The sequence below is a fragment of the Phycodurus eques genome, chromosome 21 (assembly GCF_024500275.1).
Source record: "Phycodurus eques isolate BA_2022a chromosome 21, UOR_Pequ_1.1, whole genome shotgun sequence".
NCBI classification, from domain to species: domain Eukaryota; kingdom Metazoa; phylum Chordata; class Actinopteri; order Syngnathiformes; family Syngnathidae; genus Phycodurus; species Phycodurus eques.
Genome location: NC_084545.1, coordinates 18,732 through 42,106, shown reverse-complemented (window position 1 = coordinate 42,106; position 23,375 = coordinate 18,732). Strand labels below are relative to the sequence as shown.

At 46.0% G+C, this 23,375-nt stretch overlaps 1 protein-coding gene across 5 annotated transcripts in view; it reads left to right on the top strand.

The window, feature by feature from the left end:
• Window positions 1–21,759, top strand: part of LOC133396271 (nebulin-like) — a 44,263-nt gene extending 22,504 nt beyond the window's left edge. For 2 of the 5 annotated variants that reach the window (XM_061665912.1, XM_061665910.1), the window contains exons 38-60: window positions 4,638–4,748; window positions 5,313–5,423; window positions 5,909–6,019; window positions 6,487–6,594; window positions 6,675–6,785; window positions 7,148–7,258; window positions 7,721–7,831; window positions 8,256–8,357; window positions 8,574–8,678; window positions 8,754–8,852; window positions 9,376–9,474; window positions 9,570–9,674; window positions 9,766–9,873; window positions 9,981–10,091; window positions 10,583–10,810; window positions 10,879–10,983; window positions 11,074–11,178; window positions 11,709–11,813; window positions 16,471–16,776; window positions 17,416–17,578; window positions 19,662–19,757; window positions 20,005–20,135; window positions 20,844–21,759. In XM_061665912.1, coding sequence (XP_061521896.1) covers window positions 4,638–4,748; window positions 5,313–5,423; window positions 5,909–6,019; window positions 6,487–6,594; window positions 6,675–6,785; window positions 7,148–7,258; window positions 7,721–7,831; window positions 8,256–8,357; window positions 8,574–8,678; window positions 8,754–8,852; window positions 9,376–9,474; window positions 9,570–9,674; window positions 9,766–9,873; window positions 9,981–10,091; window positions 10,583–10,810; window positions 10,879–10,983; window positions 11,074–11,178; window positions 11,709–11,813; window positions 16,471–16,776; window positions 17,416–17,578; window positions 19,662–19,757; window positions 20,005–20,135; window positions 20,844–21,020 — 2,919 coding nt within the window. In that variant the 3' untranslated portion in view covers window positions 21,021–21,759. The remainder of the gene's footprint in view (window positions 1–4,637; window positions 4,749–5,312; window positions 5,424–5,908; window positions 6,020–6,486; window positions 6,595–6,674; window positions 6,786–7,147; window positions 7,259–7,720; window positions 7,832–8,255; window positions 8,358–8,573; window positions 8,679–8,753; window positions 8,853–9,375; window positions 9,475–9,569; window positions 9,675–9,765; window positions 9,874–9,980; window positions 10,092–10,582; window positions 10,811–10,878; window positions 10,984–11,073; window positions 11,179–11,708; window positions 11,814–16,470; window positions 16,777–17,415; window positions 17,579–19,661; window positions 19,758–20,004; window positions 20,136–20,843) is intronic. The other 3 variants (XM_061665915.1, XM_061665911.1, XM_061665913.1) reach the window with 3 other exon arrangements.
• Window positions 21,760–23,375: the final 1,616 nt, after the last annotated feature.

Sequence of the window (23,375 nt, the reverse complement as noted above, 5' to 3'; positions counted from 1 at the left end):
ACCATTGTGCAAAGAGCGCCGAGACTTCAAGCGAGTAGTACGATAGTCTGTAACAATGTTGATTGTGCAAATGTTGCAGATACTCCTCAGTCAGTGTGCAAATGGAGCAGATGCTACTCTGGCATGAGTGGCCAGTACTGGTCAACAACAGATATGCAAATAGTGCAGCATGGTGAGACTACTACAGTGAGTGCACGAGTAATATATAATTGGCCCGACAGAAATGTGACAACAAACTCAAGACAAAAAGACAAAAAATTGCCAGCATGTTGCAATGGAATTGTAGGTTCGATGCTTTCATCGTTATAAACGGCCCCTGGAGGGCAACCGCAACTACGATGCGTCCCGTAACGAAAACCAAGTTTGACAGGCCTGATCGAAGTGTTTGTGTACGAGTCGCTCGCACCTGACTCTGCAGCCGCGTGACCGCCCTGGCGTGCAGCGTCTGCACGGTCTCGGGCAGGCGGTGGTAGAGGCTGCGGTGAAGCCGCTCCCGCATATTCACGGTTCGGCTTTCGCTAATTCATCCATTCAAATTTTTGGGGTGGAACCTATCCTTCGTTATTCGGTGAAAACTCTCAAAGCAATAACACTTTTGCTTTGACACCATCTCGTTGTCATGAACGGAACAGAGGATAGGACCCAAAAATGCACGACTCCAAAACAAATGGATAGTTTCCAAAAAGAGAGGTTTAATATACGGGCATAGGTCGGTACACAGGCAGGCAATCCAAGAAAGGCAACAGTGTCCAAAAACATGAGGCAAAAAGGCGAGGTCGGTAATCGGAACAGGGTCAAATCTTACTGTGAGTCTGTGACGTGGAAACAAGGAATGCTGGAACGCGACGACAAGGTACAACGAACTGGCGACGAGAGGGAATGAGACACAAGGTTAAATACAAGGGGTAATTAGGGTGAGCGAGGCACAGGTGGTGAAGATTCTCACAGGAGCAGGTGTGTGTGAGACAGGGGGGAAGACAAAACCCGGAACACACACCCATGACAGTCCTCCACCCTTAATGGCCGGCCCCAGACGGCCCCGGGGCCCCTGGATGCGCAACGTGGAAGTCCCGAATGAGCGAATCATCCATGATAAACGCAGACTGCACCCATGAACTTTCCTCAGGCCCATAGCCCTCCCAGTCCACCAGATATTGAAACCCCTTCCCCCTCCGACGAGATGACAACAGCCGCTTCACAGAGAAGACAGGGCCCTCATCCACAAACCGGGGGGGGAGGAGGAGGGGGCCTGGAAGGCGGGACCAGAGGGGACTCCCGGGCTGGCTTGAGTCGGCTGACGTGAAAAGCAGGGTGGACCCGCATCGACCTTGGGAGCCTCAGCTTCACGGTGACAGGGTTGATGATCTTTGTGATGGGGAAGGGCCCAACAAACCTGGGAGCGAGCTTCTTGGACTCCACCCGGAGTGGAATAGGTTTGGTCGAGAGCCAAACTCGCTGACCCACTTTGTAGTTCGGGGCCGGTGTCCTCCGACGGTCAGCAGCGGCTTTGTATGACCGTGCCTGGTGCAGCAGCATCTGGCGGGCTCGCTCCCAGGTCCTCCTGCAGCGTCTCACCAAGGTCAATGCCGCTGGAACTGTGGACTCTGGGGCTAAGGCAGGAAACAGAGATGGTTGGTAACCATGCACAACGTAAAAAGGCGATAGACCAGTGGATGCAGAGGGGAGGGAATTGTGGGAGAATTCGACCCAAACCAGTTTCTGAGACCAGGATTGCGGCTCCTGTGAAGTGAGACATCGGAGCCCAGTCTCCAGGTCCTGGTTCAGCCTCTCGGTTTGGCCGTTGGTTTCAGGGTGAAACCCAGATGACAGACTGACGGTAGCACCTATCAGATTGCAAAACTCCTTCCAAAATTGCGAAATGAATTGGGGACCCCTATCAGATACCACATTCTTGGGGAAACCATGGAATTTGAATACCTGATTGATCATTAACTCAGCAGTATCTTTAGCTGAGGGGAGTGAAATGAAGTGAGCCATTTTCGAGAACCTCTCAACTACGGTGAGAATTGTGGTATTACCTTTCGAGGCCGGTTATCCTGTCACAAAGTCTACGGAAATGTCTGACCAAGGACGTTGTGGTATTGGCAGGGGTCGCAACTCCCCAGAAGGACGTTGACGAGAGGATTTGTTAGCAGCACATACCCGGCAAGCGTTGACGTAATCGATAACATCCCTCCTAACATTAGGCCACCAAAAGCGCTGTTCGACCGCTGATTGAGTCTTGGCAATGCCTGGGTGACATACAGTTCGGTTCGTGTGAGCCCAGTGGATGACTCTTCCCCTTAAGGTCGGAACCACATAAAGCCTGTTTTCAGGGCAATCTTCAGGGCTAAGAGTGTTTTTCAGAGCCCCTTTAACTGCAGTTTCAATGTCCCAAACAAAAGCGGAAATGAAACATGACTTGGGCAAAATAGTCTTAGGGTCGGACAAAGAATTCTCTTCGCAGAAAATACGTGACAAAGCATCTGGTTTACCATTTTTAGAAGCAGGTCGGGAGGATAACATGAAATTAAATCTAGTGAAGAACAGAGCTCATCTTGCCTGCCAAGCAGCCTGCCTTTTAGCAGTTTTAATATACTCAAGGTTCTTGTGATCTGTCCATACTAAAAACGGAGTCTGTGCCCACTCTAGCCAATGCCTCCACTCCATCAAAGCCACCTTGACTGCCAGCAGTTCACGGTCACCAATGGCATCATTTTTCACAGCTCAGGTCAGTTTTTTGGAGAGAAAAGCACAAGGATTGTACCCAATAATGCACGACTCCAAAACAAATGGACAGTTTCCAAAAAGAGAGGTTTAATATACGGGCATAGGTCGGTACACAGGCAGGCAATCCAAGAAAGGCAACAGTATCCAAAAACATGAGGCAAAGAGGCGAGGTCAGTAATCGGAACAGGGTCAAATCTTACTGTGAGTCTGTGACGTGGAAACAAGGAATGCTGGAACGCGACGACAAGGTACAACGAACTGGCGACGAGAGGGAATGAGACACAAGGTTAAATACAAGGGGTAATTAGGGTGAACGAGGCACAGTTGGTGAAGATTCTCACAGGAGCAGGTGTGTGTGAGACAGGGGGGAAGACACAACCCGGAACACACACCCATGACACTCGTGGCATCTTGGTGTCATGGAACTATTTTTGAATTGGGTTGAGAAATTTTGTGATGACAAAAATAGCGCGTTGCCGCTCTCTTGTGGAAATTTGCTGTCAAGGAATTGCGTTGAAATTCGTTTAAGAATTTTGCTTTGACAAACATAGTGCTTTGGTGCCATCTTCAGAATAATCTTTATTTTCCAAGTATGTCCAAAAAACACACAAGAAATGTGTCTCCGGTAATTGGAGCCGCTCTAGTACTACAACAGACAGTCAATTGACAGAGAACACTTTTGAGACATAAAGACATTGAGAAAAACAGTCACTGACCAATAAAGGGTTGCTAGTTATCTGGTAATGCCGGTACATTATTATAATTATTTTATTTATTTATTTATTTTTTGACAATTATGCAAAGAGATGCAGAGTCCTCTAGCACTTAGAGCAGTTCGAATGACTAATATCGCAGTAGTCCGGTGCAACTTAGAGCAGTTCGAATGACTGATATTGCAGTAGTCCGGTGCAAAGACCATTGTGCAAAGAGCGCCGAGACTTCAAGCGAGTAGTACGATAGTCTGTAACAATGTTGATTGTGCAAATGTTGCAGATACTCCTCAGTCAGTGTGCAAATGGAGCAGATGCTACTCTGGCATGAGTGGCCAGTACTGGTCAACAACAGATATGCAAATAGTGCAGCATGGTGAGACTACTACAGTGAGTGCACGAGTAATATATAATTGGCCCGACAGAAATGTGACAACAAACTCAAGACAAAAAGACAAAAAATTGCCAGCATGTTGCAATGGAATTGTAGGTTCGGTATTTAAGAAGTTGATTGCAAGAGGGAAGAAGCTGTTGGAATGTCTGCAAGTTCTAGTTTGCATTGATCGGTAGCGCCTACCTGAGGGAAGGAGCTGGAAGAGCTGGTGACCGGGATGTGGAGGGTCCACTTCCTGTCGATATGCAGACTCGTCAAAAAAGAGTTTAGCTTTGTTAAAGTCCCCGAGAATAATGAGGGGTGAGTCCGGGTGTTTTTTTTTCAATTTCGTTGACTTGTTCGGCGAGCATTAGCAGTGCGGCATTTGTGTTAGCTTGAGGCGGAATATAGACGCTGGCGAGAATGAATGATGCGAACTCACGCGGCGAGTAGAATGGCTTACAGTTCAAGAACAGCGACTCCCAAAAAAAAGCTGAATCTTGTGACATCTTAGTGTCAAGAGACCGTTGAAGTGAGTTTTGGACTTTCGTTTAGATGAAAATAGTGCTTTGGTGCCCTCCTGTGGCATCTTGGTGTCAAGAACCTATGTTAAACTGAGTTGAGGAGTTTCATTTAGACAAAAATAATGCTTTGGCGCCATCTTGTGGCATTTATGGGCAATTCTAAACCTTTTTAGCATGGGTTTACTTGTACTTGTAGATTTCTCTATTTCCGGTAGGGGTCAGTCCCTTTTCCCCTGGGTTCAGTGAACATCTAAAGATGACGTCTGTTAGCAACATGCTAAATGCTAATCTCTTCTGCAGACCAAGTACAAGGAAGCCGGCAGGAAGGAGGCGGCCAGCAGCCTCTACCACCGCCTGCCCGAGACCGTGCAGACGCTGCACGCCAGGGCGGTCACGCGGCTGCAGAGTCAGGTGCGAGCGACTCGTACACAAACACTTCGATCAGGCCTATCAAACTTGGTTTTCGTTAAGGGGCGCATCGTAGTTGCGGTTGCCCTCCAGGGGCCGTTTATAACGATGAAAGCATCGAGGTATCGCTAGGGGTTCGTCCTAAAAATCACAATTTGCTATGTACCTTGGTTTTAACTTTACGGTTCAGTTCACTATCTCCAAAGTCAGGGAACAAAACACATAACGAGCTGCTTACTTTTTGTGCAAACAGGCAGATTTAGTGGCATTTAAAATTTTAAAGTTTCATCTTTTCTTTTTGGGAAAGTGCAACATCAACAGTTTGCCTTCTTTTTAGGAACTCAACAATGGAAGCAAGTGCAAAAGTAACAGTTTGGGAATTATTATGTGACAGAAATACTAACGAAAGCATTTAGATGCATCACAATTCAGATGATGGGCAACATACAACAAATAAAGATGAGATAATACAAAGTAAAGTTGAGCGTCACACACAAGACATGTGACTGGACACAACTCAATTGACGGCAAGATGACCTTTACGACCAAAATGTGCGACCTCACCAGGTCCAGTACAAGATGGAAGCTTTGAGGGCTCAGGGCACCAGTCTGTACTCGAAGCTGGCCCAAACCACCCAGATCCAGTTTGCCAAAGCCGTCATGGAGATTCACAGTCAGGTGACCGCACGCAAACACATGCAACCGCCCAGGCACGCACAGACACAAACGACTACACGAACAAACAAACGCATGCAACCGCCCAGACACACAACTACGCACTCACAGATCCACAAACACACACACAGGTGTGCGTGCAACCACTTACCATACATGTACACAAACACTCAATAGCCCTTGAACACAACTGCGCACAAACGCACACAATCATGCACGCAAACACAACTTCCTTCACAACACAAATACAAAAACACACAAACACAAATCTACATTGAAGAATGCACACGCAACCCTACAAACCACACACAACTACGCACGCCAAAACACACACACACATACACACAAAACCACGGACACACACCAATACATACACACGAGTTGATCATGTGAAAGTGTCCTAGTATTATGCACGAGTGCACTCCAAAGAAGATGAAGCATTCAAACACACAATGTGATGTTCTTATGCACACGTGTGCGTGAGCTAGAATAAATACAAGGCAAGAAGTCGAGAGGAGAGCGGCAGCAGCGTCTTTCACAAGATGGCCGACACCAATCAGACAGAGTTCGTCAAGCGCTTGACGGACGTTCAGAGTCAGGTGAGCTGTCGATGATGTCCTCGGCCAATCAAATGCTACCCAAAGTTGGCTTACATTTGGCCCTCCTCAAATACTTTGTGTGATTGTATGTATGTATTGTCTGTGGTTTTATTTGTGTATTAGTGTGTGTGTGTGTGTGTTTGTGTTTATCTATGTGGTTGTATGTGTTTGTTTGAGTATTTCTGAATGTGAGTGTGTGTTTGTTTTTATCAGTGTGGTTGTGTGGTAGTGTTTGTATTTTGTTATTTGTCTAGTGAGCATAAGCGGTAAAGAAAATGGATGGATGGATGTTTGTGTTGTGAGGGAAGTGTGTTTTTGTGCGTGGTTTTGTGGTTGTGTTTAAGGGTATGTGTGTGGTTTTGTTAAGTGTTGGGGTGTGTGTGTGTGTGTGTATATTATGTATTTGGTTGTGCGCATTTGTGCGGCTGTGTACTTAAGTTTGCTCATATTTGCGTGTGTATTTTAAGAGAAAGTACCAGAAGGACAAAGCCGAGCTGTCCGTGTCGTTGTTCTCTTTGCTGCCCGAGACTCCGGACACACGCTTCGTGAAGAACGTGACGGACATGTTGAGCCAGGTGACGTCCGACCTTGTGCGTTTGTGTGTCGCTTTAGCGCAGCAACAATGTTGATGTTGTTGTTGTTGTTGTGTTGTCAGAGTAAGTACAAGGAAAGCAGTAAGAAGGAGCTGGTCAAGAGTTTGTACTCACTGCTGCCTCAAACCAAAGACACGCAGCACGCCAAACAACAGAGTCAGCTACACAGCCAGGTACAGCTAATGCGCTGCTTTCAGCCTTTAAACAACGGCTTGAGCACAAACATTGCAGCAATGTTTAGACAGACAATATAGCAGTACTCACATATTTTCTTTATTCTCTGTGTAGAACGACAAACACTAGCGCTGCACTGATGACCTGAGTCATATTTTCTTTATTCTCTGTGTAGAATGACAAACACTAGTGCTGCACTGATGACCTGGTAGGAGTTGCGATGCCGCATTGAAGTGTTATGAATCACACTCTCGCTCATGACACACTAATGTGTTGCAGCATTGAGAATCACGGAAACTAATCCAAAAAGCATGAAACTCTTCACTTAACCATTAAAAGGGAGTCTGTGTGTGTGTTACAGAAGTTGTACAAAGAGGAGAGCAAGAAGGAAGCCGCCTGCAGTTTGTACGCTCAAATGCCTCAAACCATCGAGACCGTCTTTGCCAAAGAGCTCAGCAAGACGCAGAGTGACGTGAGTGCTAACGCTAAAGGAGCTTGAGACCCACATCACAACAATCTCACACACACACACACACACACACACACGTTAGCTGAGGTATGAGGTCCCACATAGGCCAAACACAAGTAACACATAATAATAATAATATTTACCTCTCACATACACCCACAAATTTGAAGATGAGGTTTTGGTGAGTGTGAGACGTTTTTGGGTATATGTGGGAGACGTTTTCAAGAGTGTGAGAATTTATTTGTTTTGAGAGGGGTTTTTTTTTGCATGTGAGAGGATTCTGAGTGACTATGAGAGGTTTCTTGTGAGTGTGAGATGTTTTTCGGACTGAGTGAGGTTTTTGTTCTTGTGTGAGTTTTTTCGGTGAGTATGAGAGGTTTTTTTGGGCTGTTGTTGTTGGACTGGGTTGCTGGTACAAACTGGACACTAATGTCCTGAATTCTGTTTGATGTTGTCCCTGTGTAGAAGTTTTATAAGGAGAAGTATAATCACGACAAAGGCAAGTCGGACTACGTCAACATGAAGACGCTGCCGGACGTGGAGCACGCCATGGACGTCAACAGGAAGCAGAGCCACGTAAACGCAAACAGCGCAATACCATGTCTTGGGAATCACTGCCTTGCCACTATCTACGAGTGCCAATAAACTAGTTTCTTTGGGGAAAAATTGTACATTTGCACTATCTTGTGGTATCTTGATGTCGAGAAACTATGCTGAATTAAGTTGTGGAGTTTCAAGGACCTTCATTTAGATAAAATAGTGCTTTGCTGTCATCTTGGTGTTGAGAAACTATGTTGAACTGGGTTAAGCAATTTCATTTAGACAAAATAGTGCTTTTGCCTCCATCTTGGTGTTGGGGAACTATATTTTGAAGACTTGAAGAGTGTCATTTAGACACTCCTTAAACCCTAAATCCCTTTTTAGTGAATTTTGTAGTGATGAAGGATGAGGAAATGCTGAATGAAGCCGAACACGCGAATGGCGTCTGTGCTGTTCTCAGGTCAGCTACGGGAAGGGGAAGGAGGAGCTTCATCGCTACAACACGGCGCCCGACAGGGCCGACATCGTCAACGCCACCAACGCAGCCAAACTGGCCAGCCAGGTCAGTCGCTCTCATTTTTCATCTCCATGACAACAGTTTGATGAATTATAGGCAATGTTCAGCTGTTAAAACGAATGTGTATGTGTCTTACATAACACTAACGACATCTTTTAGCATTTGTATCTATTATGTATGCGTTTAATAAATGATTTGCTCACATTTGAGTGTTCACAGTCCCATATACGTCATTTGTGCTTGTGTGCGGGACGCCCACAGGTGGCCTACAAAAGTGACGCCAGGCAGTCGGTTGTGAGTGACAGTTCCCTCCTGGCGCGCGCGGACATCAATCACGCCAAGGAAGTGTCCAAACTGGCCAGTCAGGTACACACATGCGCACGCGCAGGCTCACATGTGCACGCTTCCATTTTGTCCAACTGAGGGCGTGCCCTCACGCAGGTGCAGTACAAGCGGCAGGCGCACGGGCGACCTCGCTACAACCCGCTGGACTGCGTGTCCTTCAAACACACCCAAGCCGCTGCGGCGCTCGCCAGTAAGGTGAGCAGGTCGCGTGACCAATCCCTTCACAACGTGCACCTCACACAGGTCGCCAAGTTTATGAATCTGGTGAAATTCATAACCTTACACACACACGCATGACAAAGCTGCACAGCGGGCACCTGAGCAAAACATTTCAATTTAAGTTGTGTGTGTGTTGTGCATGTTCAATGCATTATAGAAATGTTAACATTCGTAACAGGAAGTGAACAGTGTGAGTGCGTGTGCGTGCATGCGCGTGTCTGATGACACACTGTGAACACGCAGCCTGTTTTGTGTGCTTGTAACCATGGAAACCTTTGTCAAGCAAATGGAATAGAGGAGGTTGGATGAAAAGCTGGAGAAGTTGAAGAGGGCAATACACACATACGCGCACACACGCGCAGCGAGGAAGCGCTTAGGTTCCAAACGTTGCAGAACAGGACATCCACTTTGTGATCACTTCAGAAGGAAACAAGTTGAAATGAATGTCTTTGAAAGCCTTCAGAATATCACATTATCAAGTTTTGTTGTTGTTGATCAGGTCAACTATAAGAGCAACCGAAAACACGAAGGTTCTTCCGACCTGCCGAACCTCCTGCAGCTGGAACACGCGCTGCACGCCAGCAAACTGCAGAGTAACGTGCGTGTGCATCCACCATAAATACACTTCGACACCATAACTACACACTCACTCTGTGTGTGTGTGTGTGTGTGTGTGTGTGTGTGGGGCATCAGGTGGAGTACAAGAAGAAGTACGGGCAGAGCAAGGCCAAGTACCACCTCACCCTGGACACGGCTGAACAGCGCCACCATAGGAAGAATGTGGTGCTGCACAGTCAGGTCTCACACTCACACACAAAACCACAGACACACACGCCATCGCATACATGAACACACACACACATGGCCTGATGTGCGTGCATGCTTACAGGTGAAGTACCGCGAGGAGTACGAAAAGAGCAAAGGTCACACACATCTAGAGTTTGCGGACACGCAAACATACAAAGTGCAAAAGGTGGCGCAGAAGCTGCAAAGCCAGGTAACGCAACAAATCAACCGTGCATGTCCATCAAAGGAAGTACAGGAAGTAAAGTACGCGTCTTTTGAAGAGAGTACAGGAAGTAAAGTACTGTATGCGCTTTTTAGAGGGAGTACAAGCGTGACTATGAGGAGCACGTGAAGGGAAAAGCCTTGGTGGAGGTAGAGCAGACGCCGGAATATCTAACAGCTCGTCAGGCCACCGACCTGCTTAATGAGGTAAAACACACACAAGCAAATGATTGTGTTCCAGGCCTCGTGGTCATTTCAACTGTGCCATGCTCTGTATAACCGAAATATGAACATCAGTTCACAAACTTAATTTGTTCTGAGACGCAGTTCGCGTCAGAGGAAGTAAAGTGTGTGGCCTTCAGATAACAGTAACAGATTTAGGATTCCTAGTAACACTTTCTCTTTCCGTTTTTTGGAGCCATACTGAGGGCTAATTTAGTCCCACCCCCCCAAAAAATAAAAAACAAACAAACAAAAAACCACATGCCTGTAATGTGTAATGCATTGGGCCAATAATTTTTTACGCAGCGTGAGGAAAACCAAAACTGAACCCAACGCATCCAAGCAAGATTGTTCGTGAACCCGGGCAATATCCATCCATTTTCTGTATCCCTTATTGGGAAATGTTGTTCGTGAACCGACGTTCCACTGTATTAATACAAGTTATTCATTGTAATCCTGATCGTGCTTCTGTGTAGAAGGAGTACAGAAAGGACCTGGAGCAGAAAGTGAAGGGGCGGGGCTTATCTGGCCTGGGCCTGGAGGACACGCCCGAGCTCCTGCGGGTCAAACAAGCCAATCGGATCCTGAACCAGAAGGAATACTGCAAGGATCTGCGCACGGACGTGCTGGGCAAAGGGATGCGGCTCAGCGCCGACGTCCTGGAGGTCCGACGGGCCAAGAGGGCCTCCGACATCCAGAGTCAGGTGACCGGAGCTCGCCGGCGTACGCCTGTCGGCACTGGACCCGCCTTCACTGTGCATGCGTGTAACAGAGGTCCTACAAGCAGACGGACCATCTCAGGGAGAACTCATACGGGACTGTCACCGACACTCTGGAACTTGTGCACGCCTCTTACCTCAAAGACGTCTACAGTCAGGTGAACGCTGTTTGTTTTCAGTCTGTCTGCCCATCTATCCGTCCATCTATCTGTTGATCCATCCATCCGTCCGTCCGTCTGTCATTCCAGAAGAAGTACAAAGATGCCGCCGAGCGTCTGCGAGCTCGTTACAGTGCGGTGTCGCTGACTCCCGAGATGGAGCGAGTGAAAGCCAATCAAAGACACGTCAGCTCGGTGAGATCTCGTTCGCATCGCGACATTCGACTTCTTCGTCTTCTACGCAAAAACTTTATATTTTTAGGTTCAGATCGTCCTCCGCTCCCATTCACTTGAACATAACGACGTTAATCGCAGCCGCACATTTTAGCGACAGTGATTTCATCCACACTTACATTATGAATAATAAATAAAGTTAAGTATCGTTGTAAAACACATCATATGTATACTTTATAGACTGTACTTATATGGCTGGGACTCACTCGCTTAAAACCCGGAAATGCCGTGTTGCCTTTCAGTTGAGTTGAGCGGGTGGGCAGCTATTAATCGATGAAACTACGTCACAATGACGCCGATTTCAAATGTTACGCCGTTTATCGCCTTTCGCATTCAATCGACAAACCGTGCAGATGTCAAACTTAAACCAGGTCACAGACGCATTTTGACCTGAAAGCGGTGGGAAAAAATTTGACTTTGATGGCACGGGACCTTTAAATGTTCATCGTGAACGACTGGAAGTGTGAGCCTGACTCCCTGTCGCCCCCTAGTTGCACTACTGCTGGGACTCCAAGCTGATGAGAGGTCTCATGACCCCCGTGACCGACACCCCAGAGATCGTCCTCGCCAGAGAGAACGCCAAGAAGATCAGTGATGTACACGCGCACGCACACACACACACACACACACACACACATGAACACAGACACACACGAACACACACACACGAACTGCACGCACACACTCTGTAGGTTCCTAATTAATGAAACTAAATACTTTCTCTTCGTCCACAACTTTGTCTCCTGGTTTTGTTCTATAGTTTACTTCAAAATGAAAGCGATGATACAAACAATATGCCAGAATAACTAAACTAGGGAATGAGGTCAAGAAAATGGCAAAAACAAGAGCGAAAAATGGAGATGTCAAAAAATGTGTAACCGCCTCACTCCCCAGGTTACCACAACACCACATGGATCCTTCCACCTTAAATAGTTGAGTGGCATGAACGTCAACCCATGCAAACATACTAAAGTTGGGCAATTTTGTGGCTAAACCATTAGGCACTATGCATCACAGTGACAGTCTCAGCATTGGGGGCAGAAAGTAGGGCCGGCAGATCCCGCTGCTCCCCACAATTCTTTGCTGTGGTCATTTTAGCTGCAGTACTGTATTTGGAGAAAATCATGTTAAATTTGCGCTTTACTTGCATTTGTTCCTGTCCATGTTGCTACGAGTGTGTGTACTAGCTATACGATGGACTAAGGCAGGTATTTGTTAATGTATATCTTGAAACTCGGCCTGTGGTAACAGTGGCATTCCGGTCATGTTCGTATCTTCAAGAAATTTGGTGACTCACCAAAGCGGAGTCCCCGGAGAAAACTCACGCGGGCACGGGGAGAACATGTAAACTCCACACAGGCGGGGCCGGGATTTGAACCCCGGTCCCCAGAACTGTGAGGCAGATGTGCTAACCAGACCCCACCGTGCCAGCACATTATAGTCAAATAGCCAAAAATGCTAACTGTACTAGACGTGCAGGTGAGTAACAGCACTACTTGGATCTATAAAAAAATTACTGAGTCTGCAGTACGTGTACTGTAATGTCGTGAGGGAATATTGTTTTACATTCTTAGGAATGAAACCCCTGCCTCGTTTTTGATGAACACTTACACCTGTTACGCTGCTGTATTTTAACTTTTTTTGGCCTTGATGGTCTGAGAGAACCAAGTCATTTTTGATGTGCTACTTGGGGTCTCGAATTTAACATCTACTGCTGCGCACCAGAATCAGAATCAGAATCATCTTTATTTGCCAAGTATGTCCAAAACACACAAGGAATTTGTCTCCGGTAGTTGGAGCCGCTCTAGTACAACAAACAGTCAATTTACAGAACACTTTGGGGACATAAAGACATTGACAAAAAACAATTGTGCAAAAAGATGCAGAGTCCTCTAGCACTTAGAGCAGTTCGAACGACTAATATTGCAATAGTCCGGTGCAATGACCATTGTGCAAAGGGCGCTGAGACTTCAAGGAGTGTATGCGGTTTAAAGTGACGAGTAGTGCGATCATCTGGGACAATGTCGGTTGTGCAAATGTTACAGATACTCCTCAATCAGTGTGCAAATGGAGCAGATGCTACTCTGGCATGAGTGGCCAGTATATGCAAATAGTGCAGCATGGCGAGACAACTACAGTGAGTGCACAAGTAATACATAATTGGCCCCACAGAAATGTGACAACGAACTCAAGTCAAAAAATTGCCAGCTTGTTGTAATGGAATTATAGGTTAGGTGTTTAAGAAGTTGATCGCAAGAGGGAAGAAGCTGTTGGAATGTCTACTAGTTCTAGTTTGCGTTGATCGGTAGCGCCTACCTGAGGGAAGGAGCTGGAAGAGCTGGTGACCGGGGTGCAGACGGTCCAAGAGGATTTTGCACGCCCTTGTCTTAGTTCTGGCAGCGTGCAAGTCCTCAATGGTGGGTAGGGGGGTACCGACAATCCTTTCAGCAGTTTTGATTGTCCGTTGCAGTCGGAGTTTGTCCTTTTTTGTAGCAGCACCAAACCAGACTGTGATGGAAGAACACAGGACCGATTCGATGACCGCTGTGTAGAACTGTCTCAGCAGCTCCGGTGGCAGGCCGTGCTTTCTCAGAAGCCGCAGGAAGTACATCCTCTGCTGGGCCTTTTTGAGGACGGAGTTGATGTTGTTCGCCCACTTCAAGTCCTGAGAGATTTTAATTCCCAGGAACTTGAAGGTCTCGACGGTTGACACAAGGCAGCTGGACAACGTGAGGGGCAGCTGTGGTGAAGGATGCCTCCTGAAGTCCACGATCATCTCTACCGTCTTGAGTGTGTTCAGCTCCAGGTTGTGTCGCCCGCACCACAGCTCCAGCCGCTCCGCTTCCTGTCGATATGCAGACTCGTCACCGTCCTTGATGAGGCCGATGACAGTGGTGTCATCTGCAAACTTCAGGAGCTTGACAGTCGGGTTCGCTGAGGTGCAGTCGTTCGTGTAGAGAGAGAAGAGCAGCGGAGAGAGGACACAACCTTGGGGCGCCCCAGTGCTGATGCTGCGTGTGGATGAGGTGGCCTCCCCCAGCCTGACCTGCTGTGTCCTGCCCGTCAGAAAGCTGTAAATCCACTGGCAGATGGCAGGTGAGACGCTGAGCTGGAGAAGCTTGGTTGAAAGGAGTTCAGGGATGATGGTGTTGAACGCGGAGCTGAAGTCCACGAACAGGATCCTCGCGTAGGTCCCTGCACTGTCGAGGTGTTCTAGGATGAAGTGCAGTCCCATGTTGACTGCATCATCCGCAGACCTGTTCGCTTGGTAGGCAAACTGCAGGGGGTCCAGCAGGGGACCTGTGACACTCTTGAGGTGGTCCAGCACGAGACGTTCAAAGGACTTCATGACCACAGATGTCAAAGCGACAGGCCTGTAGTCATTCAGACTAGAGATTGCAGGTTTATTGGGGACTGGAATGATGGTGGAGCGTTTGAAGCAGGATGGAACTTCGCACATTTCCAAAGATCTGTTAAAGATCTGAGTGAAGACTGGAGCGAGCTGGTCCGCGCAGACTTTGAGGCAGGATGGGGACACATGGTCCGGTCCTGTTGCTTTGTTAATCTTCTGTTGTTTGAAGATGCGTCTCACATCCTGTTCATGGATGGTTAACGCAGAAGTCAGAGGTGTGGTTGTGGTCGCGGGTGCGGCCGGGTGGGTGTGTGGAGTGAAACTGTCCTTTTCAAATCTGCAATAGAAGGTATTCAAGTTGTTGGCTAGTGTGCTATTGTTCTCAGCTTGGGGGGATCGTCGCTTGTAATTAGTCAGCGATTGGAATGCACGCCAGACTGATTTCGAGTCGTTCGCGCTAAACTGTTTTTCCAACTTTGCTGCATAGATCCTCTTTGCAATGTTAATTTCTTTAGTCAGCTGGTTTCTAGCTCGATTATACAGGGCCCTGTCCCCGCTCTGATATGCATCTTCCTTAGCTTGGCGAAGCTGCTTAAGTTTAGCAGTGAACCACGGCTTGTTGTTGTTGAATGTCCGAAATGATTTTGTTGGTACACAAACCTCTTCACAGAAACTGATATAGGATGTGACAGTGTCCGTATATTCATCCAGGCTGCCAGCTGAATTTTCAAAGACACTCCAGTCTGTGCAGTCTAAACAGCTTTGAAGTTCCATCTTTGCTTCATTGGTCCACTTTTTGACTGTTTTCACTGTAGGCTTTGCACATTTAAGTTCTTGCTTGTACGTCGGTATTAAGTGAATTAAGCAGTGATCAGACGAGCCCAGGGCTGCACGAGGTATAGCACGGTATGCGTTTTTTACCGTAGTGTAGCAGTGGTCTAAAGTATTATTTTCCCTGGTAGGACAGTCGATGTGCTGCTTGTATTTAGGGAGTTCGTGGTTGAGTTTAGCTTTGTTAAAGTCCCCGAGAATAATGAGGGGTGAGTCCGGGTGTTTTTTTTCAATTTCGTTGACTTGTTCGGCGAGCGTTAGCAATGCGGCGCTCGTGTTAGCTTGCGGTGTGATATAGACTCCAGCCAGTATAAACGATGCAAACTCGCGTGGCGAGTAAAATGGTTTACAGTTCAGAAACAGCGACTCCAAATGCGGGCTGCAGTGTGTGCTGAGCACCGTGACGTCCGTACACCATTTTTCGTTTATATGGAGGCATATCCCGCCGCCCTTCGTTTTTCCCGATGATTCCATGTCGCGGTCCGCTCGATGAATGTTGAAGCCGGGAAGCGTGACGGCGCCATCGGGTACAGCGTCGCAAAGCCAGGTCTCCGTGAAGCACATGGCCGCGGAACGTCCGAAGTCTTTACTGGTCTTTAACAGAAGATGAAGCTCGTCCATTTTGTTGGGTAGGGAGCGTACGTTCGCGAGGTGGATCGACGGGAACGCCAATCTGTGTCCTCTCTTGCGGAGTTTCACCTGAATGCCGGCTCGTTTTCCTCTGTGGCGCCGCTTCCGCATCCATGCGCCGAAAACCGCGGACGCCGCTCCGGTGAGTAACTCGGGGAAAAAACTGAGCGGATTTTCGAAAGTTGGTGACAGAAAGTCCGGAGTAGCCTCCTTGATGGTTAGCAGGTCTCCCCTTGTGTAAGTGAGTCGTGTAAGGTCTCCAAAGACGGACGAAAAACACAAAAACAAAGACAATACTAGAGAGCGCGTTACCGAGGCGGCCACACTGGTAGGCGCCATCTTGGAATTGTAATTGTAATGAAGCTCAAACAGCAACATTGTGTTCCACAAAGATCCCACGTTCAGGGGTTGTGACTCGTGTGTTGTTGTGCATCGTTCAGGTGCGGTATCGAGAACAGGTGGGCTGCGGGACCGCCGTCATGGAGACGCCCGATATGGAAAGAGTCCGACGTAACCAGGAAAACATCAGCACAGTGAGCACGCTTGCACACACATGCACGCTTACATTGATATCTGTCACACAGTGTGTGTGTGTGTGTGTGTGTGTGTGTGTGTGTGTGTGTGTGTGTGTGAGAGAACAGGTGAAGTACCAGCGTGGGCTGCAGGAGGTTCGGGGGCGCAGCTGCACAGAACTAGACACCCCCGAGTACAGACGGGTGCGGAGGTCTCAGGACTCTGTTTCCATGGTAGCGGCCGCCTGCTGCCCGGCTTGCCTGCGGCGTTGGCCGGCTAATGGACTGCGCGCGTGCCAGCGTGACGCTCGTACTAACTGACGCCCACACACACACATCCTGATATGTGTGTGTGTGTGTGTGTGTGTGTGAGCGAGCAAGCTTGTGGGTGTGATTAATAAAGGTTTTAAAACAAATGTGCTTCTTTTATTTGCTCACTGACAAAATGCACCGTGTGTGTGTGTGTGTGAGTGTGCATGCGTTAACATATTTTAACTGTTGTTAGTTTTATTTTATTTTTTATATTTGTTTATTTTTTTATTTTGCAGTTGTGTCTAGTACTAGGTTTTATATTAACATTTAAATATTGTATTTGTTTTTAATTTTTTAATATTTCTTTTATTTTATCCTTATTTTATTTTAATTTTTTTGTGTATTTTTTTCCGTGTCCCGCACTAGTCTTGAAACTAAGATATTTTAAATTATGTTCTTAATTATTGTAATTCTATTTATTTTTATTTTGGAGTTTACATTTTGTTGTATGTATCCGTCTGTCCACTATTTTTATATTTTTTTTTTACTGACATGAACGCGGTTTGTTTATTATTTGCTATTTACCCTTACGTCTGTCTTTGTGTTCCCGTTTTGCTGCAGGCCAAGTACCATGAGGAATTTGAGCGCACCCGCGGTGGCAGTTCTACGACTGGATTGGACGAGGCCGGCACGGAGCGCTACCAGCGGGCCAATCACGTGATAGCAGACGCGGGTCCCAACCAGATGATGGACACGGACAGACGACCCGGAGGCATCATCGTAGGTCAGCGAGCTTACTTTACTTTTTTTTAATTTAGCTTTTAAAAGAGAAAATGTGCTGCTTATAAGTGAATATAAACTCGTGACTGGTGTAGTAGTTCACATTGCTGGGCAGTGGTTATTGTGGCTGCTTTGATGCTTTTTGTCACGTGGGAGACGGCAGAATGTTGGCTTCCTCCTGCGAAGATCCACGTATGTCGTGCACGATGGACGACGTTCTCTAGTGTGGGCCGGTCCTTTTGTTCTCAAGAATAACTTTTTCTTAAACAAACAAAAAAGTGCATTAAATAAGTAGTATGTAAGTTTAATTCAATTATATATACATTTGAGCTTTATTATTAAAAATGAATGAATTAACTCTTTTTAAATTCAAATTAAGTAAAACAAATGCTGAATGTAGAGTAAATGTAAAATGCTTTATGATTATTATTGAATATTTTTTTTTCAATTATTTACAATAAACCAATAAAGCCATTAATGATTTTTTTTAATTAATAAAAAAATATAGCTAATTTTATAAAATGTGATATGAATCAAAGTGAAAATTGTCTAAAACCATGTTTCTTTTTAGGTGATGAGTTGTATTTGAAGTGTAATCAGATACATTTGGGCTAGAACTAAGACAAATATTATTGGTTAGATTTTGAGTTCTTGTGGTGTGGGTGTCCTGACGGACCAGACCAGGCGTTCGCTACCGGTTCTTGTGTCCCGACGGACCCGACCGGCTGTGCGCTACCGTTTCTTATGGCGCCAACTCAGTGTTATTCCCGTCATCTCTTAAGACGTGAAGGTGTGGAGAACCGATCCGGGCTCCATCTTTGACTTTGACCCGCTGGAGGATGACGTGCAGTCCAAGAGCCTGCGCAGGATGTCCGGTAGAACCCAGCTCCAAACCCCTCCCCCCACTGACCGCCCCACTACTAAAAGAAAACCTCACAGTTTTGTTTTGGTCTTCTAAAAATGATTGCGTCCCCTAACGAGTATTGTGTGATTTGGAGTACAACATAGAAAATTTAATCCATAGCATTATTCTGAAACATAGTAACCTTAATCCACAACATAACGACATTCAGCCACAACACAGTGACCTTAATCCACAACACAATAAAATTCATCCGCAACACAATGACCTTAATCCACAACATAACGAGATTAATCCACAACATAACAGGATTAATCCCAAACATTTAATACACAATATAACGAGATTCATTCGAAACATAGCGGCCTGAATCCACAATGAGATTAATCCGAAACATAGCGACCTTAATCCACAAAATAACGACATTCAGCCACAACATAGTGGCCTTAACCCACAAAGATATTAATCCGAAACATAACGACATTCAACCACAACATAGCGACCTTAATCCACAACATGAGATTAATATGGAATTTGTGATTTTGATCCACAACAAACGCTATTAATCCAAAACATTGCGAATTTAATGCACAACATAATGACATTAATCCGCAGCATAGAGACATAAATCCAGAATATAGCGATGCTAATCCAGAACATAGCTATGATAATCCATAACATAGTGATGTTAATACACAACATATAGACACTAATACATAACATAGACCCTAATCCACAACATAGTGATCTTAATACACAACCATGTGACGTTAATCCACAACATAACGACGCTAAACCACGACATAGAGACCGTAATCCACAACGTAGGGACATTAATCCACAACATAATGGCATTTAAGAACACCGGACGGAGGGAGCAGTAGCTCACTTTCAGTGTGTTTAAATGTTATGGATTAATGTCGTGATGTTTTGGATTAATGTCGTGATGTTGTGGATGAATTTCGTGATGCAGCATTTCCGTTTTGTTGTATTGTGACCTGTCTCGGTCCCTGTAGAACAGTCTTTATGCAACAGTGCCCCCTGATGTTCAGGTGACACTTATCATATCATTCCTACCTCCAATCGGAATGTTGCACTGGGTGAGCTGACAATTTGACTTCCTGAAATTTTGAACACGAGCAGCTGACGTCATGACAATGTTGCTCTTTTCCTACTTCCTGTGTTTGCTTGGCGGCGGCTGGCCGGCGGCGCCCCCTGTGGTCAGAGCGGGTAGAGCGCAGGCTGAGCAGGCCTCCGTCCCGGCAGTCTCACAGCTCGCTGCCCTCTGAACTCTGGGATAGGAGCAGCTGCGACACGCCGGGTACATCTCACTCTAATCACGCTGTCACGTGATTGAATGGACACTCTCTGACATGACGCGTGTGATTTGATCATGAACGTCATCGCTGTTCTTATTATATGTGTTTGTGGTTTTGGGAGGACATCAATCGAGGAAGTTGACACTTTGTAACCCTTTCAGACTCAGCTAGTAACACTGCTGCTACAACCTGTCAAATTATTATAGTTTAATAATAGAATTATTGTCTGTGCATGCATGTGTGAGACAGCCCCGGTGCTTCCCGGAGCGTACTACCAGGGGGTGCACATGCAGCCGCAGCCTCAGTATCATGGCTACATGCATCAGACCAGCATGTCGTCCGTCAGATCCGTCACCTCGCCGCCACACTCGTCCGTCATGGTGAGTGCGCCCCCGCAGGCTCCCTGGCATCACCGCACATGACCTTCTTCTTTGATCGGGAATCGCAGGTTTCAAATTTACACCCCGGGGACAAGATTATTTGGTCCACCGATGCGAATAAAGTGTCTATCTAAATGGGATTTGTTCTTCTATTTTGGCAGAAAATTTTTAACAAATGTGTGAATTTTCTTCACTTATACAATCAGTCACTCAAATATTACACTTCACCACATAGCTTAACATAAACTTAACAATGGTAATTATCCATAGATGCCACAAGATGATGGCAAAACTCGACTTTCCTATTAGAGAGGGCTATGCCCTATGTAAATGAAGCTCCTCCCCTCACTTTAATATAGTTCCTTGGCACCAAGATGATACAAGATGGAGCCTAAGTAACACTTTCATCGATAGACAATTACAGGAAAACCGTTTTCGGGGGTTGTCAATGAACCGTGTCTTTTTCGCTGGTTCCTTGGGAGCAAGATGTCACAAGATGGCGCCACAGCATTGCTTTTATTCTAGACAAGACTTTAGCATGACCATAAAAAAGCGAATAACGGAGAATAGGTTAAAATAAAAATTGTAAATATGCAGGGGAACGCTAAATATGATATTCATAATCCTAAATACAATGTTACCTGCGACACAAATGAGCTCGACGCACTAGTAAATGTTGGCCTGCTTTGTGTGTGCGCGTGCGTGTAGCGTGTCTACCGGGCGCTGTACGACTACGCGGCGCAGGACCACGACGAGGTCTCCTTCCGGGACGGCGACGTCATCGTCAACGCGCAGCCCATCGACGAGGGCTGGATGTACGGCACCGTGCAGCGCACCGGCAAGTCCGGGATGCTGCCCGCCAACTACGTGGAATGTTGCAACTAGGGGGCGCGTGCGTGCGTGCGTGCGATGACTTCATTTTAGCAGCAAAACACACACATACACTGCAAAACTGCTAAATCTTTCCCAAAACAGCTTACATCAAACAAGACATTTTGAAGTGAAAAAAAATATCTATCAATGGAACGAGTATAAACTGACTTGATAAGCTTCTTAAAATAAGATCTTGTATCTTCGAACAAGTATTTTCTTTTTGTATTGCTGAAAATTTTGAAAAAAAGCCAAAACTGTCTTAAAATAAGTGCAGTAAGATTTTTTCACTAGAAATAAGAAATTCACTAGGTAAGATTTAGCATTTTTGCAGTGTAAAGTTTATCATGAGGGGAAAATTTTTTTTGTTGCTTTTTTTGCTCTGGTGTGTGTGTGGGTGGGTGTGTGCGCGCTTATGATTTATGTATTTTTTTCCACTTTTCATCTCGACAATATCACTTGATCACAGCACATTTAGGAAAGTCTGTCTTAGTGTTTTGTGTGTTTGATTTCACAAATGCAATGAAATTAATATTTTGTGAACTCAGAAATACTGGTCAACTGTTTTCTTTGGTTTTGGATCATTTGAATTGAGGTTTATTCCCACGTACTCTTGATCTCTGATTCTACTTTAATCGCATGTTATTTCACTTTATACAGTATGTCACCACCTAATCTATGTATTGCTGTGCCTCAATAGACACACACACACACGCGGTCTTAAATGAAATAAAACAGCATTTGTCAGCACAAATACGTCTTCAGTCTCTGAGTAGCAATTCAGTCTCCATCCATCCATCCATCCATCCATCGATGTGCTAGCACTCTAGCTAGCTAGTGTTATCTATCTCGCTAGCTCAAGGGTCGGCAACGTCAACTACTCAAAGAACCGCTTGGACCATTTCAAGTCTTCCAAGAAGACACTTGTTTGAAGCTTACTTTCAAATGAAAAAGTCAATATCTAATTGTGTCCTTGTATTTATGAAATTAAAGCTCCAGCACACCCGCGACCTCAGCGAGGATAAAGCGGTACAGAAAATGGATGGATGGATAAAGCTTAACTTAAATCAATTAAATAATATTAATATCCATCCATCCATCCATCCATTTTCAACACCGCTTATCCTGGTTAGGGTCGAGGGGCACCGGAGCCTATTCCAGCTTTCTTTGGGCGAAAGGCGGACTACACCCTGAACTGGTCGCCAGTCAGTCGCAGGGCACATATAGACACGGACAACCGTTCGCGCTCACATTTGCACCGTCACTGAGTGGGAACTGAACCCACGCTGCCAGCACCAATGTCAGGCGAGTGGACCACAACACCATCAGTGACCTAATATTAATAACGTATGAATAATTATATATATATATATATACATATATATATATATATATATATATATATTTATATATATATATCCATCCATCCATCCATACATACATTTTCTGAGCCGCTTCTCCTCACTAGGGTCGCAGGCGTGGTACACCCTGAATTGGTCGCCAGCATGGCACATACAAACAAACAACCATGCGCACTCACATTCACACCTATGGGCAATTTAGAGTTTTCAATTAACGTGCATGTTTTTGGGATGTGGGAGGTAACCGGAGTACCCAGAGAAAACCCACGCAGGCACGGGGAGAACATGCAAACTCCACACAGGCGGGGACAGGGATTGAACCCAGGTCCTCAGAACTGTGACGCCGCCATTATATATATATATATATATATATATATATATATATATACACACACATCCATCCATCCATCCATTTTCTGTACTGCTTCTCCTCACGCGGGTCGCGCCCGTGCTGATGCCCATCCCAGCTGACTCCGGGTGAGAGGTGGAGTACATCCTGAACTGGTCGTATTCAATTGTCAGCTCACCCAGTGCAACAAACAACCATTCACACCTATGGGCATGTTAGTCTTCAATTGACCATGCACACGTTTTTGGGGATGTGGGAGGAAACCCGAGTGCCCGGAGAAAAGCCACGCAGGCATGGGGAGAACTCCACACAGGCGAGGCCAGATTTGACCCGTAACTTCAGAACTGTGAGGCAGATGTGTTAACCAGTCATCCACTGTGCCGCCACACGCACCCGTGTGTATATATATATATATATATATATATATATATATATATATACATACACACATGTACACATCTTGCCACTATTTGCATATCTGTTGTTGACCAATACTGGCCACTCGTGCCTGAGTAGCATCTGCACCATTTGCACAATCGACTGAGTAGTATCTGCAACATTTGCAATATCGACATTGTCCCAGATTATCGCGTTACTCGTCACTTTAAACTGCATACACTCCTTGAAGTCTCGGCGCCCTTTGCACAATGGTCATTGCAC